The sequence below is a fragment of the Plectropomus leopardus genome, chromosome 23, assembly GCF_026936395.1.
Source record: "Plectropomus leopardus strain MGB_pleo_1.0 chromosome 23, ASM2693639v1, whole genome shotgun sequence".
NCBI classification, from domain to species: domain Eukaryota; kingdom Metazoa; phylum Chordata; class Actinopteri; order Perciformes; family Serranidae; genus Plectropomus; species Plectropomus leopardus.
Window position 1 is genome coordinate 24048604 of NC_142198.1, and position 13897 is coordinate 24062500.

Sequence of the window (13897 nt, forward strand, 5' to 3'; positions counted from 1 at the left end):
TGACATCACAGCCCAACAGGAAAAGAAGATTTAAAAAGTAAAAAAAAAATAAATAAATAAATAAATAAAAGCTAAAATCTTTAAACACATTTGTTTTTGAATTAAGAAAAAAATCACCAAAAGGTCAAATTGGTGGGAAAAAATCATGTTTAAATAAAACAAGAAAGAAATGACCAAAAAGTAAATTAGGAAAAAAAAGCTTTTGGAAAAACTTCAAAATTTTTATTAAAAAATAATAATTATCAAAAATATTAAAATGATAAAAAATGTCAAATGTTTTTGAAAATCACTGAACCTTTTAAAGGAAAAAAAACAACAATTAGATAAGTAGATAAAAAAATATCCTCAAAAAGCTTTACCAAAAAATCTGCATAAATGTGAAAAGAAAAAATACGTATTTGGAAGAAAAAAGATTAACCTTTTTTTTAAGAAATAAAAAGTCACGCTCAGATTTTGATGAATGACAGAACTTTTGTTTTTATTCAGTTTAAACTTTAAAGAAGAATAAATGAGCGACAAACGGTCAGCGAGCTGGAATCATAAAAGTATTTTTACAACAACGAAGCAAAACAACGAACGTTAAAATCAGAAATGTTCGTTTTCATGAGGCCGATCCCGAACAGCCGAGGGCCTCCTGAGGGCCCCGGACCGCAGCTTGACTCTGCGTTTCCAGTTTAAATAAAGTTTCCTCGTTCAGGAGTGTGTGTTCAGTTCGTGGTCTGTGTGTGTCTGACAGCGTGGAGGTCAAAGGTCACCAGAGTCCACTCGGCCGTCACTGGTTACCGTAGAAACACCATGGTGAGGAGACCTGAGACACACACACACACACACACACACACACACACACACACACACACACAGAGGCTGTATCACAGGTAGGTGAGTGTGTGTGTGTGTGTGTTTCTCAGTGTGTGTATGTGTGTGTGTGTGTGTGTGTGTGTGTGTATGTGTGTGTGTGTGTGTTACCCAGTGTGTGTGTGTGTGTGTGTGTGTGTGTGTGTGTGTTACCCAGTGTGTAGGCGCAGACCAGCTTCTGATTGGTGGAGACGTGGAGGCAGGTTGGAACCACAGAGCTGCTCTCGGTGTGGAGGGGGAGCATCAACACTGCGACACACAGCAGCCCCACAACCACACACACCACCAGCTGAGACACACTGCGCATAGCTGCGCACACACACACACACACACACACAGACACACACAGACAGACACACAGACACACACACACACACACACACAGACACACACACACACACACACACACACACACAGAGACACACACACACACACACACACACACACACACACACAGACACACACACAGAGACACACACACACACACACACACACACACACACACACAGAGTTTTCAGTAGTTTCTAACAGCAGTGAGGACTACAGTTCCCAGGGTGCATTGCTGCTGTGAGGTCTCACCTGTGCAGGCGGGCAGCTGCAGGTGTGTGTGTGTGGGCACCAGCAGGGGAGACAGAGCGGACAGCGTCCTCTGCTGTCCTCCCGTCCTCCCGTCCTCCCCTCGTCTCCTCCTCTTCCCGTCCTCCTCCTCCCCCCCTCCTCCCCCCTCCTCCGCTCCTCTCAGCTCCGCCCAGATGTCCCGCCCCCCCACCTGACCTCCTCCTCGCACCTCCAGGCGGAAACAGTCCCTCCGCCCACGGTTGCCGGGGGAGACGTCCAGGTGACGCACCACCCTGAGGAGCAGGAAGTGATGTCACAGCTTGGTAATAAAGTTAACTAAAGTCCTGTTTAAATAAAGTACAGTTAAACAAAGTACTGTAATACTACTGAAGTACTTCTCGTAGTACTCACAGATCTACACAGGATTTAGCTCGGACGCTTCCCTCAGCCTCCACCACTCTGTAGAGGGACGGAGCTGTACACAGCACTGGAGGGACACACAGAGGGACAGAGACAGGTCAGACACACAGAGGGACAGTTGGACAGACAGGGACAGGTACTGACTCTTGAAGCCGAGGCTGAAGCTGCAGGGACACACAGAGGGACAGTTGGACAGACAGGGACAGGTACTGACTCTTGAAGCGGAGGCTGAAGCTGTAGGGACAGACAGAGGGACAGTTGGACAGACAGGGACAGGTACTGACTCTTGAAGCGGAGGCTGAAGCTGTAGGGGTTGTAGAGCGTCAGGACGCGGCGGGCGGAGCTTCGCTGCTCGCAGTAGAACACCAGCTCGGAGGGGAACAGGAAGACGGGCAGCGGGGACGCCTCGCCCCTCGCCGCCGGCCCCCTGTCCCCTCTCCTGCCCCCCTGCTCCGTTGTCCCGCCCCGTCCCCGTCCGTCATGGTTGTCCTTCGTCCTCATTGGTCCGTCCCGTGTGGCGTCCCACACGCAGCCATGATCCGAGCGCTCTCATTGGACGCCTTGGCCGTGTGATGTCACAGCATCGCCGCCTGTGCAGAAATATTCATAATATTCATATTTAAAGTAAAAAATAAAATAAGGAATCAAACAGAATTTGTGCATGAAAAAAACACAAAATAAAATAGTATATTAATAAAACAAATAAAAAATGAGTAAAAATATTTTAAAAAATAACTCAAATAAAATGTGTGCACTAGTAAAATTATTTTAAAAAATAAAAAATAAAATAAAATAATGTAAATACATTAAAATGATCGCATTATTAAAACTCAGAATAGAATGAATGTATAAGTAAAAATATAATATAAAATAAATGAATGGAAATGTGTGCATCAGTAAAACCTCATCATAGCAGAAATGGAAAATGAAGTAAAAAGTGTGTATTAGTAATATATATATATATATATATATATATATATATATAAATGAAAATGTGTGCCCAGTATAAAGTGGAAATAAAGTCAAAGGAGTTCACGATCAAAAGTATTAAAAGTATAAATCAGATAAATGAACACGAGAGTTTAATGTGTCCAACATCAGCCCCTCCCATAAATAACGGACAGTCCCTGAGCGGGACAATGTCTTTTTAGACGCTGAAGTCTTGAGTTATCTGTAACCACGGCAGTTTTCGGTATGAATGATGCTCTCTGTGATAAATAATAATAAAAATAAGTAAATAACAATAATAAACAGCCGGCTGCGCTGCTAACTTGATGTTAGCTCGGTGACGGCAGCTAACGCTAGCTGCTCCGTCACACCGACCGACAGCTGAGACCGGACGAATAACGGAAACATGACGCAGCAGAAATGACCGTCAGCTGCCGGAGACGTTACCGGAGCCGGAGACTGTCGGTGAGCCGGTCAGAGTGAAGCTTTCTCCGGTAGAATCCGACCTGAGCGTCTCTACTCGCCTCCGCTGGACTCTACTTCCTCAGCAAGCTGTTGCTCCTCACAGGCCCCGCCCCCTACCGCTGTCAACCAATGAGCGTGGAGCAGAGGGGGGGAGCGCGGTATGCTATTGGATATCAGTCACGTCAGTCACTTGGTATGTTTACGCCGCGGTTCACACACGGAAAACGTTAATAAACATAAATATTTTGCTTGTGTTTCCATGGTGACAGGTGAAGGTTTAAGGGCGTTTTTGAGAGAGACCCTCAAATTTTAATTAAACTTTAATCAAACTTTAATTGAGATCCTTAAATTACCCTTTAATTTCCCAGATCGACATCAGTTTTCACTCAGATTTCTCTCAAACTTCTTTTTCACGTCTGAAAAAACAGATTTATTTTTTAAAACCATAATGAGCAACTTGGCAAAACTGTCCTGTGAAGATTAACAAGATTAACAAATAAATAAATAAATATTAAATTTATGAAAAAACTGGAAGAAAATATTCACAAACTTATATTAATAATTGCATTGATTCTATATTTACATTATGATACAGAAAACATATTGGGGTTTTTTGGCACTTTTTTTTTCTTTTTCCTCTTTTTTTTTAAAAAACCCTTTTGTGCTTATTTTCCAGTTTTCAACTTTCTTGGATTTTTTCTAAATACCTGCAAGTTTTTGGGTCATTTCCTGGTTAACCTGCTCGTTGCCGTCTCGTGTTTTTGAAACCAATCAAACAAATTTCTTCAGGTTTCAAAGGGTTAATGGATTATTAAATATCCACTTTAATCATTTTCACAATAATATGATTTTATAAATAATGTATTGAAGTAGTTATATATGATAATAAAATATACCTTCGTCTATTCGGCTATTTCGGCTGTTCGGCAGAAGCGATCATATCCATATTGGGTTTTTTTTATTGCTTTTATGCCGTTTTTAATTTGTTAAACATTTTGTTGGTCATTGTTTTGATTATTTTTATAAATTTATTTGGGTTGTGCGCCGTATCTGCTGCTGCATTCAAGTGCTGTCGTAAATAAAACGATGCCTTCTGCTGTATCAAACGGGACTGAGAAAAGTCTGCACATCACTTATAACAAGAGACTGTTTTTATAAATGCTTTGTTTTTGTATAAGCAGCTTCTAGGCTGAAATTTGCTAAATATGTTTGTGTGAAAGTGTAATTAGGCTAATATCAGAATAATTAGACTGAAAATTGAGATTCACATCTAAAAACTTGATTCACAAATATTTTTCCCAAGTTGTAAATGTTAGAAAGATATTCGCAAATACCTTTTTGAAATTAAAGAAATAAATCTTTATATAAAATAAATGTATTTGCGGTTTGAATTTGTGTTTTTTGTAAGTGTATTTGCAAAATGTTTTTTGAGTTAACAAATCTTTTTTTTTTTTTACTTGTTGGAGATTGTATATATTTACATATTAAACATTCACACATATGTTGTGTTCTGTTCGCATAAATAATATTGGCCTAAATCTGCCTCCGTACAAACCGTTACATGTGACATTTAAATCGGTGCTCAGAATAACGAGCCGCTCTCGGGACCCTGAAGGAGGCAAAACAATCGTCGCTGTTCGTGGATCTCCGTCCTCGCCTCCTGATTGGTCCGCCGCTCCCTCGTGCCTCCGGACGGGCGGACTCCTCGCCTCCTGATTGGTCGGCGGGTTGTCTCCGGACGGACGGACGGACGTCACCCGCCGCTCAGAGTCACCTTGTCCCGCTGCCGCAGCTCCCGTACCGGCTCAGAGAGCAGCGGACCCCCGGCTCAGAGACACCCAGGCAGGCAGGAGGACAACCGACCGGCCGACCGAGACATGGCGGAGGCGAAGCCGAAGACCTCCCCGAAGGCCATCAAGTTCCTGTTCGGAGGGCTGGCCGGGTACGTGCTGCTAGCTGCTAACAGGCTACCAGGCTAATGTCAGTCAGCACTCATGGAGAGCTAACTGCTAACACAGGAGCTAACTGCTAACACAGGAGCTAACTGCTAACACAGGAGCTAACTGCTAACACAGGAGCTAACTGCTAACACAGGAGCTAACTGGAAGGCTAACAGCTGCTAACAATGTCTCATTGTGTTTCCCAGCCTGAGTTATAACCGGGAGCTAACCGGATTATTCTGCTCAGGTTAACCCTTTAGTGCCGGTTAACCTGCGGCTGTAACGCTCCTGTTAGCTGTTAGCTCCCCTGTTAGCCTCGGCTAACAGCTGAGACCAGTAATACTAAACTGACGGCCCGCGGGCCAAATCTGGTCCCTGATAGGGCCCCTGGTGGCCCCCAAACATTTTTTTAGTTGACAGTAAAAATAAAGTGATTGACTCTGTGGACAGTTTTTGTCCTTTTAGTCTCCATAAGCAGTCAGAGACAGAAAACTGCATCAACGTAGAGCTTGTTGATCAAAAAAAGAGCCAGAGGAGGATCCTGGGGACAGAGGACAGGGGACAGAGATCAGAGAACAGGGGACAGAGATCAGTGGACAGGGGACAGAGATCAGAGGACAGGGGACAGAGATCTGAGGACAGGGGACAGAGATCAGAGGACAGGGGACAGAGATCAGAGGACAGGGGACAGAGATCAGAGGACAGACTGGTCTCTGTAGAGCAGAGCTGGGAGCAGCAGCTCAGACTGAGGCTGCAGCTGATCAGTCGATCGATATGTCGATCGATATGTCGATCGATCTGTGGCGACTGATTGTTGGAGTTTCCGAGCAGACGAAGAGTCTTTGTCTCTTCTCAGCATTCGAGGACGTTCTGAGCTTTACGAACGTGTCCCCGGCGTCCTCCTGTCTCCGGTGTTAAAGTCTTCAGGTGTGTCTGTGACCTGCGGCTCTGAGCTGTCCCAGCGTCCTCCGAATGTCCAAAAATCGTCCTGAAATGGGGGAAATGTCCCCGATGCACCGATTGTTAAGTCCCGGCTCGATCCGGATTCTTCGTGTTGTCGTCGTTGATGTTTATTCTCCGTTTTTGTTCAGAGTAACATGAAATTATTTAGAGAAATCTCGAAAGTAAAAAAGTCCTTCATCATAGGACATTTATCAGAGCGCCGTTAACTTCACCGTCTTCACATGAAAACGTCTCATAACCTCTCAGAAAGTCTTTTTACTCTCTACAATATCTCACCGAGTATTTTTACTCTTTATCAGTATTTTTACTTTAGTCCTGCGCAGTTTCCGGCGTGTTCACGAGCCGTCAGCCGTATTTATTCCATCTTAATTATAAACAAAATAGTAAATATATATTTATTTAAAATAAAAACAAATATTAACATCAAAAAACCAGGAAGAAATATATGTTTATTTCAAAGAAAAATATATCTGTTCACATAAAACCCCAAGAAATTTATATTCATTAAAAATAAAAACATCTTTATTCAAAACAAAAGGGAATAAATGTGTATTCATTTCAATTAAAAAAATGTATCTCTATTCCCAAAAAGACTAAAAAGTGTATATTCATTTAAAATAAAAAACAAGAAATGTTTATTTAAAAAACAAATCTTTATTTCTCAAAAATAAAAGAACAAAAAAATGTTTATTTACCAAAAATAAAAACAAATCTTTATTTCTCAAAAAAAGTAAAAAGAATGAATTTCTTTGTATTAAAAATAAAAGCACTTTACTTACTCTAAAGATGTGAAATCCAAAGAGAAACGTCTCGAGTCAGTGAGACGCTTCAGAAAAAAAAACCTTTTGATTTGTTTTGTCCTTCAGCTGAGGGTCATTTTTTTCAGCGTGCAGACAGTCCACACGGAGAGGACACTCTAAAAAGACACAGATCCGTCCTGTGTCCTCTCAGCTGCAGCTGCGTGTCCTTTAAATGTCACGACCCGCCAGCACACTTTCAAACATCTCAGGAGCGTGCACGGTACTTGAAGGAGCGTGCACGAGGGGTTAACTCGTGCAGGAGTGTGAGACAGCTGCTGGTGTCACACTGTCTCCAGTGTGTTGGACTGTCCTCTCTGACCCGACGGCTCACGCCAGAGGGACATTAAAAAGACAACACAGATCTGGAAAAGTCATCAAAGAAACAAACGCTAATTTCCGAGCCTGGAAAGTTTTGGAAAACTAAATATACTCTTAAAGTTGTTTTTAAAAAAAGAAAATATTTGTCCAAACCCAAAGGACATGTCTTCTTAAAATAAATAAATAAATGAAGTCTTCTCTCTAAAAATCAACAAAAAGTTTTAAATAAAAAAATAACATTTTTCTTCTTTTAAAATGGACAAAAGAATCTAAATAAATTAATTCAAAAAATTAACAAAACAAAAAAAAAAGCAAAAAATTTGTCTAAAAAATTGCCAAAAGTTTTTGAAAAACAAAATTGAAAATTGCTACTTTTCTTTAAAATGTTCACAAATTTACAGTGAAAAACTGAAAAACATTTGAAAGAAAAATATTCAATTTATTTTCTTTAAAAATTGCTAAAAACTGTGAAGAAAAAAAGGCCAACACTCAGGAAGCATCGATGGGCGTTTCAGAGAGCGTACAGTCTTTAAAGTTTCCTCAAAGTCTGACATGTTTGGCTAAAATGTGAACCCTGACCTTTTCTTCGTCCGTCCTCACCGTGAGCGCCGAGGGCGGACGTTGATCAGAGGACACGGGGACGTCTGGAGGAGACGCGTGTCTCTGATTAAACCTGAGTAATGTAGGAGAGAGCAGGTCGATGAACCTCAGAGATAAACACACTTCGCTCAGTCGGAGCGCCGTGCTCAGAAACTCTGAATTCAGCCAGACCCTGAACGCACCACCACAGCACCGGCCTCAACCTGTCTGTCTCCCTGTCCCCGTCTCTCCGTCCCTGTCTCTCTGTCCCCGTCTCTCCGTCCCTGTCTCTCTGTCTCCCCGTCTCTCTGTCTCTCTGTCCCCGTCTCTCTGTCTCTCTGTCCCCGTCTCTCCGTCCCTGTCTCTCCGTCTCTCTGTCCCCGTCTCTCTGTCTCTCTGTCTCTCTGTCCCAGGATGGGTGCCACGGTGTTCGTGCAGCCGTTGGACCTGGTGAAGAACAGGATGCAGCTGAGCGGTCAGGGAACGAAGGCTCGAGAGTATAAAACCAGTTTCCACGCTCTCTTCTCCATCCTGAAGACCGAGGGAGTCGGAGGCATCTACACGGGGTACACCTGACATATTTAACAACAACAAAAATATAAATATAATACTTATATAAAATAAATATGTATATGTTATAAAAAGTATATTTGAAATGAAAATAAAACCATCAGGAATTTCTTAAAATGATTAAAAGTCACGTACGTTTACAGAATAGATAAAACAATTGTTTACATATGAAAAATAAAACCAGAGGTTCATTTTTTGTGCGTTAGTCTGTCGGCAGGTTTGTTGCGTCAGGCGACGTATACGACGACTCGCCTCGGAATCTACACCATCCTGTTCGAGAAGATGACCGGAGCCGACGGACGACCGCCAAACTTCTTCCTCAAGGTACCCAAACTGAAAACAGTTACAGTGTTAGTTCATGTAGGAGAGCTGAAGACAGTTACAGTGTTAGTTCATGTAGGAGAGCTGAAGACAGTTACAGTGTTAGTTCATGTAGGAGAGCTGAAGACAGTTACAGTGTCAGTTCATGTAGGAGAGCTGAAGACAGTTACAGTGTTAGTTCATGTAGGAGAGCTGAAGACAGTTACAGTGTTAGTTCATGTAGGAGAGCTGAAGACAGTTACAGTGTTAGTTCATGTAGGAGAGCTGAAGACAGTTACAGTGTCAGTTCATGTGGAGACCTGAAGACAGTTACAGTGTTAGTTCATGTAGGAGAGCTGAAGACAGTTACAGTGTCAGTTCATGTAGGAGAGCTGAAGACAGTTACAGTGTTAGTTCATGTAGGAGAGCTGAAGACAGTTACAGTGTTAGTTCATGTAGGAGAGCTGAAGACAGTTACAGTGTTAGTTCATGTAGGAGAGCTGAAGACAGTTACAGTGTTAGTTCATGTAGGAGAGCTGAAGACAGTTACAGTGTTAGTTCATGTAGGAGAGCTGAAGACAGTTACAGTGTTAGTTCATGTAGGAGAGCTGAAGACAGTTACAGTGTCAGTTCATGTAGGAGAGCTGAAGACAGTTACGGTGAACTGTCTCAGAGACGGTGTCCTCCCCCTGCAGGCTCTGATCGGTATGACAGCCGGAGCGACGGGAGCGTTTGTGGGGACGCCAGCAGAGGTCGCTCTGATCAGGATGACGGCTGACGGACGGTGAGGCTGTGATGAAGCTCTGTCATGAATGTCAACAGAATTTTTGGATATTTTTTTGGTTGAATCAACTGTCGGTCCCTGTGTCTCTGTCCCTGTGTCTCTGTCCCTGTGTGTCTCTGTCCCTGTGTGTCTCTGTCCCTGTGTCCCTCTGTGTCTCTGTCCCTCTGTGTCTCTGTCCCTGTGTCTCTGTCCCTGTGTCCCTGTGTCTCTGTCCCTGTGTCCCTGTGTCCCTGTGTCTCTGTCCCTGTGTCTCTGTCCCTGTGTCTCTGTCCCTGTGTCCCTGTGTCTCTGTCCCTGTGTCTCTGTCCCTGTGTCTCTGTCCCTGTGTCCCTCTGTGTCTCTGTCCCTGTGTCTCTGTCCCTGTGTCCCTGTGTCTCTGTCCCTGTGTCCGTCTGTGTCTCTGTCCCTGTGTCTCTGTCCCTGTGTCTCTGTCCCTGTGTCCGTCTGTGTCTCTGTCCCTGTGTCTCTGTCCCTGTGTCCCTCTGTGTCTCTGTCCCTGTGTCTCTGTCCCTGTGTCCCTCTGTGTCTCTGTCCCTGTGTCTCTGTCCCTGTGTCCCTCTGTGTCTCTGTCCCTGTGTCTCTGTCCCTGTGTCTCTGTCCCTGTGTCCGTCTGTCTCCAGTCTCCCTGTAGACCAGAGGAGAGGCTACACTAACGTTTTTAACGCTCTGGCTCGAATCACCAGAGAAGAAGGCGTCACCACGTTATGGAGGGTGAGCTCAAACTATCTGTCCAAAACCGTCCACCCGTCTTTTTTAACGATTTTACTGTTTTTATTTTTTTACTGTTCTGGACTGACAGATTATCACGATAATAATCCGTATTTATCTTTTTTTACGTCTGTGTGTGTGTGTGTGTGTGTCTCTGTGTGTCTCTGTGTCTCTGTGTGTGTGTGTGTGTGTGTGTGTGTGTCTCTGTGTGTCTCTGTGTCTGTGTGTGTGTGTGTGTGTGTGTGTCTCTGTGTCTCTGTGTGTGTGTGTGTGTGTGTGTGTGTGTGTGTGTGTGTGTCTCTGTGTGTGTGTGTGTCTCTGTGTGTCTCTGTGTGTCTCTGTGTGTCTCTGTGTCTCTGTGTGTGTGTGTGTGTGTGTGTGTCTTTGTGTGTCTTTGTGTGTCTCCTGTCTCTGTGTGTGTGTCTCTGTGTCTCTGTGTCTCTGTGTGTGTGTGTGTGTGTGTGTCTCTGTGTGTCTCTGTGTGTCTCTGTGTGTGTGTGTGTGTGTGTCTGTGTGTCTGTGTGTCTCTGTGTGTCTCCTCTCTCTCTGTGTGTGTGTGTGTGTGTGTGTGTGTGTGTCTCTGTGTGTCTCCTGTCTCTGTGTGTGTGTGTCTCTGTGTGTCTCCTGTCTCTGTGTGTGTGTCTGTGTGTGTGTGTGTGTGTCTCTGTGTGTCTCCTGTCTCTGTGTGTGTGTGTGTGTGTGTGTGTGTGTGTGTGTGTGTGTGTGTCTCTGTGTGTCTCTGTGTGTCTCTGTGTGTCTCCTGTCTCCGTGTGTGTGTGTGTGTGTGTGTCTCTGTGTGTCTCTGTGTGTCTCTGTGTGTCTCTGTGTCTCTGTGTGTGTGTGTGTGTGTGTGTGTGTCTCTGTGTGTCTCTGTGTGTCTCTGTGTGTCTCCTGTCTCTGTGTGTGTGTGTGTCTCTGTGTGTCTCTGTGTGTGTGTGTGTGTGTGTGTGTGTGTGTGTGTGTGTGTCTCTGTGTCTCTGTGTGTCTCCTGTCTCTGTGTGTGTGTGTGTGTGTGTGTGTGTGTGTCTCTGTGTGTCTCTGTGTGTCTCCTGTCTCTGTGTGTGTGTGTGTGTGTGTGTGTGTGTGTGTGTGTGTCTCTGTGTGTCTCTGTGTGTCTCCTGTCTCTGTGTGTGTGTGTGTGTGTCTGTGTGTCTGTGTGTCTCTGTGTGTCTCCTGTCTCTGTGTGTGTGTCTCTGTGTGTCTCCTGTCTCTGTGTGTGTGTGTGTGTGTGTGTGTGTGTGTGTGTGTGTGTGTGTGTGTGTGTGTGTGTCTCTGTGTGTCTCCTCTCTGTGTGTGTGTGTGTGTGTGTGTGTGTGTGTGTGTGTGTCTGTGTGTGTGTGTCTCTGTGTGTCTCCTGTCTCTGTGTGTGTGTGTCTGTGTGTGTGTGTGTGTGTGTCTCTGTGTGTCTCTGTGTGTCTCTGTGTGTCTCTGTGTGTGTCTGTGTCTCTGTGTGTGTGTGTGTGTGTGTGTGTGTGTGTGTGTGTGTCTCTGTGTGTGTCTCTGTGTCTCTGTGTGTGTGTGTGTGTGTGTGTGTGTGTGTGTGTCTCTGTGTGTGTGTGTGTGTGTGTCTCTGTGTGTGTCTGTGTGTGTGTGTGTGTGTGTGTGTGTGTCTCTGTGTGTCTCTGTGTGTCTCTGTGTGTCTCCTGTCTCTGTGTGTGTGTGTGTGTGTGTGTGTGTGTGTGTGTCTGTGTGTCTCTGTGTGTCTCTGTGTGTCTCTGTGTCTCTGTGTGTGTGTGTGTGTGTGTGTCTCTGTGTGTCTCTGTGTGTCTCTGTGTGTCTCCTGGCTCTGTGTGTGTGTGTGTGTGTGTGTGTGTGTGTGTGTGTGTGTGTGTGTGTGTCTCCTGTCTCTGTCTGTGTGTGTGTGTGTCTCTGTGTGTCTCCTGTCTCTGTGTGTGTGTGTGTGTGTGTGTGTGTGTGTGTGTGTGTGTGTTGTAGGGGTGTATTCCCACCATGGCTCGAGCTGTGGTGGTGAACGCTGCTCAGCTGGCCTCCTACTCTCAGGCCAAACAGGGGCTGCTGGACTCAGGTACACATGAAATACACATGAAATACACATGAAATACACATTAAATACACATGAAATACACATGAAATAACCAACGAACACACATTGAATACACTTGTACTGCACTCAAACCTGCACTGTAATGTGTACTTTTGTATGTTTTCAGGGTATTTCGGGGACGATATTTTGTGTCACTTCTGTGCCAGTATGATCAGTGGTCTGGTTACCACGGCAGCGTCGATGCCGGTCGACATCGTTAAGACCAGGTGAGACGGTCGCTGCGGCCCCGCACACGCTGCTGGGATTTGAGGACGTTTCTAGGGCCGGATTGGGCCCGCGGGCCGTGGGTTGAGGACCGCTGCTGTAAACTGGGTGACCCTCTGAACTGGTTTGTGTTTCAGGATCCAGAACATGAGGATGATTGACGGGAAGCCCGAGTACAAGAACGGTTTGGTGAGTCCATCAGACGTTATTTAAATCATTTTTCGGGAATCTTCGCAGGTTTTGATCCGGTCCGTGTCTCTGCGGCGGGCCGAGATCAGACCGCTCCGGTGTGATCTCGGCGTGTGGGATGTCAGGCGGGGGCGTCGTCAGTGCCGTCTCTCTCTGAATGAATCAGAGCGGAGGACAAACTCCGAGAGACATGAAGGGGTTAACGCGGCGGCGAGCGGGCGGACACGCCGACCTTCGTCCTTCTCTTATCGTCTCTTATTGATGTCTGCTGACGACGGTTTCGTGTTTCAGAACATTTCGACATACCTGTCGGGGTGTTGGCCCTGCGTTTGCCTGAGTCGTGGATGTTACTGTGACTGTTTTTCCGTCATTATCACATCTGAAGATTATTATCGCGAGAAAGACAACTTTGTAAAATCTTCAGATACTTTAACGTTTTCATATAGAAATGTAATATTTAGTATCAATGTTATCGTGAGTCTCCTCGTGACATCACCGCGATTCTTTGATCTCTGACAAAGTTCGGACTTTTATAGAAGTGAGACTGTTTGGTGTCGTTCCCGAATTCATGAAAAACACTCACGGTTTTATATCATGTATGTATTTATATTAATATTCACACGCAGATAACCAAATCAAAGTTGACGTGTTTGCATGTTGTTTACGTGTTGTTGACGTGTTGTTTGCGTGTTGTTGACGTGTTGTTTACGTGTTGTTGACGTGTTGTTTGCGTGTTGTTGACGTGTGCTCCTGCAGGAGGTGCTGCTGCGGGTGGTGAGGAACGAGGGTTTCTTCTCGCTGTGGAAAGGTTTCACTCCGTACTACGCTCGCCTCGGACCGCACACCGTCCTCACCTTCATCTTCCTCGAGCAGATGAACCGACTGTACAAGACCCACATCCTGGACCGCTGACACACACACACACACACACACAAACACACACGCGCACATACACACACACACAAACACACGCACACACACAAACACACACACGCACATACACACACACAAACACACACAAACGCACAAACACACACATACACACACACAAACACACACGCGCACACACACACACATACACACACAAACACACACGCGCACACACACACACAAACACACATGAAACTCAATGACACAAAACTGGACACACACACACACACACACACAGACACACACACACATACACACAGACACACACACAGACACACACACACACATACACACAGACACA

General features: G+C 45.0%; 2 protein-coding genes and 1 long non-coding RNA gene across 3 annotated transcripts in view; 1 reads left to right on the top strand and 2 right to left on the bottom strand.

The window, feature by feature from the left end:
* Positions 1–451: 451 nt before the first annotated feature.
* On the bottom strand, positions 452–3360 carry LOC121939891 (motile sperm domain-containing protein 1-like). The gene is made up of 6 exons (XM_088073535.1): positions 3229–3360; positions 2118–2423; positions 1825–1900; positions 1435–1706; positions 1009–1164; positions 452–808 (listed from the first exon to the last, which is right to left on the bottom strand). The coding sequence occupies exons 2-6, from the start codon at positions 2332–2334 to the stop codon at positions 780–782; spliced, it is 750 nt and encodes a 249-aa protein (XP_087929661.1). The 5' UTR covers positions 2335–2423; positions 3229–3360; the 3' UTR covers positions 452–779.
* A 1616-nt stretch (positions 3361–4976) lies between these two features.
* On the top strand, positions 4977–13750 carry slc25a11 (solute carrier family 25 member 11). The gene is made up of 9 exons (XM_088073507.1): positions 4977–5188; positions 8260–8412; positions 8623–8740; positions 9412–9500; positions 10121–10211; positions 12144–12234; positions 12380–12479; positions 12615–12666; positions 13423–13750. The coding sequence occupies exons 1-9, from the start codon at positions 5124–5126 to the stop codon at positions 13576–13578; spliced, it is 915 nt and encodes a 304-aa protein (XP_087929633.1). The 5' UTR covers positions 4977–5123; the 3' UTR covers positions 13579–13750.
* LOC148185813 (uncharacterized) overlaps positions 13617–13897 on the bottom strand; it is a 60308-nt gene continuing 60027 nt past the window's right edge. Inside the window, exon 2 of the long non-coding RNA XR_015775694.1 lies at positions 13617–13791. This is a non-coding gene — a long non-coding RNA (uncharacterized LOC148185813). The remainder of the gene's footprint in view (positions 13792–13897) is intronic.

Excerpts from the sequence above, each read along its gene's own strand:
- slc25a11 (XM_088073507.1), top strand. The coding sequence starts at position 5,124 with ATGGCGGAGGCGAAGCCGAAGACCTCCCCGAAGGCCATCAAGTTCCTG. Across the intron at positions 8,413-8,622 it reads GTCGGAGGCATCTACACGGG|TCTGTCGGCAGGTTTGTTGC; the intron begins GTACACCTGACA and ends TTTGTGCGTTAG. Across the intron at positions 12,667-13,422 it reads CCGAGTACAAGAACGGTTTG|GAGGTGCTGCTGCGGGTGGT; the intron begins GTGAGTCCATCA and ends GTGCTCCTGCAG.
- LOC121939891 (XM_088073535.1), bottom strand. The coding sequence starts at position 2,334 with ATGAGGACGAAGGACAACCATGACGGACGGGGACGGGGCGGGACAACG. Across the intron at positions 1,707-1,824 it reads GCTAAATCCTGTGTAGATCT|GGTGGTGCGTCACCTGGACG; the intron begins GTGAGTACTACG and ends CCTGCTCCTCAG. Across the intron at positions 1,165-1,434 it reads GCAGCTGCCCGCCTGCACAG|CTATGCGCAGTGTGTCTCAG; the intron begins GTGAGACCTCAC and ends GTGTGTGCGCAG.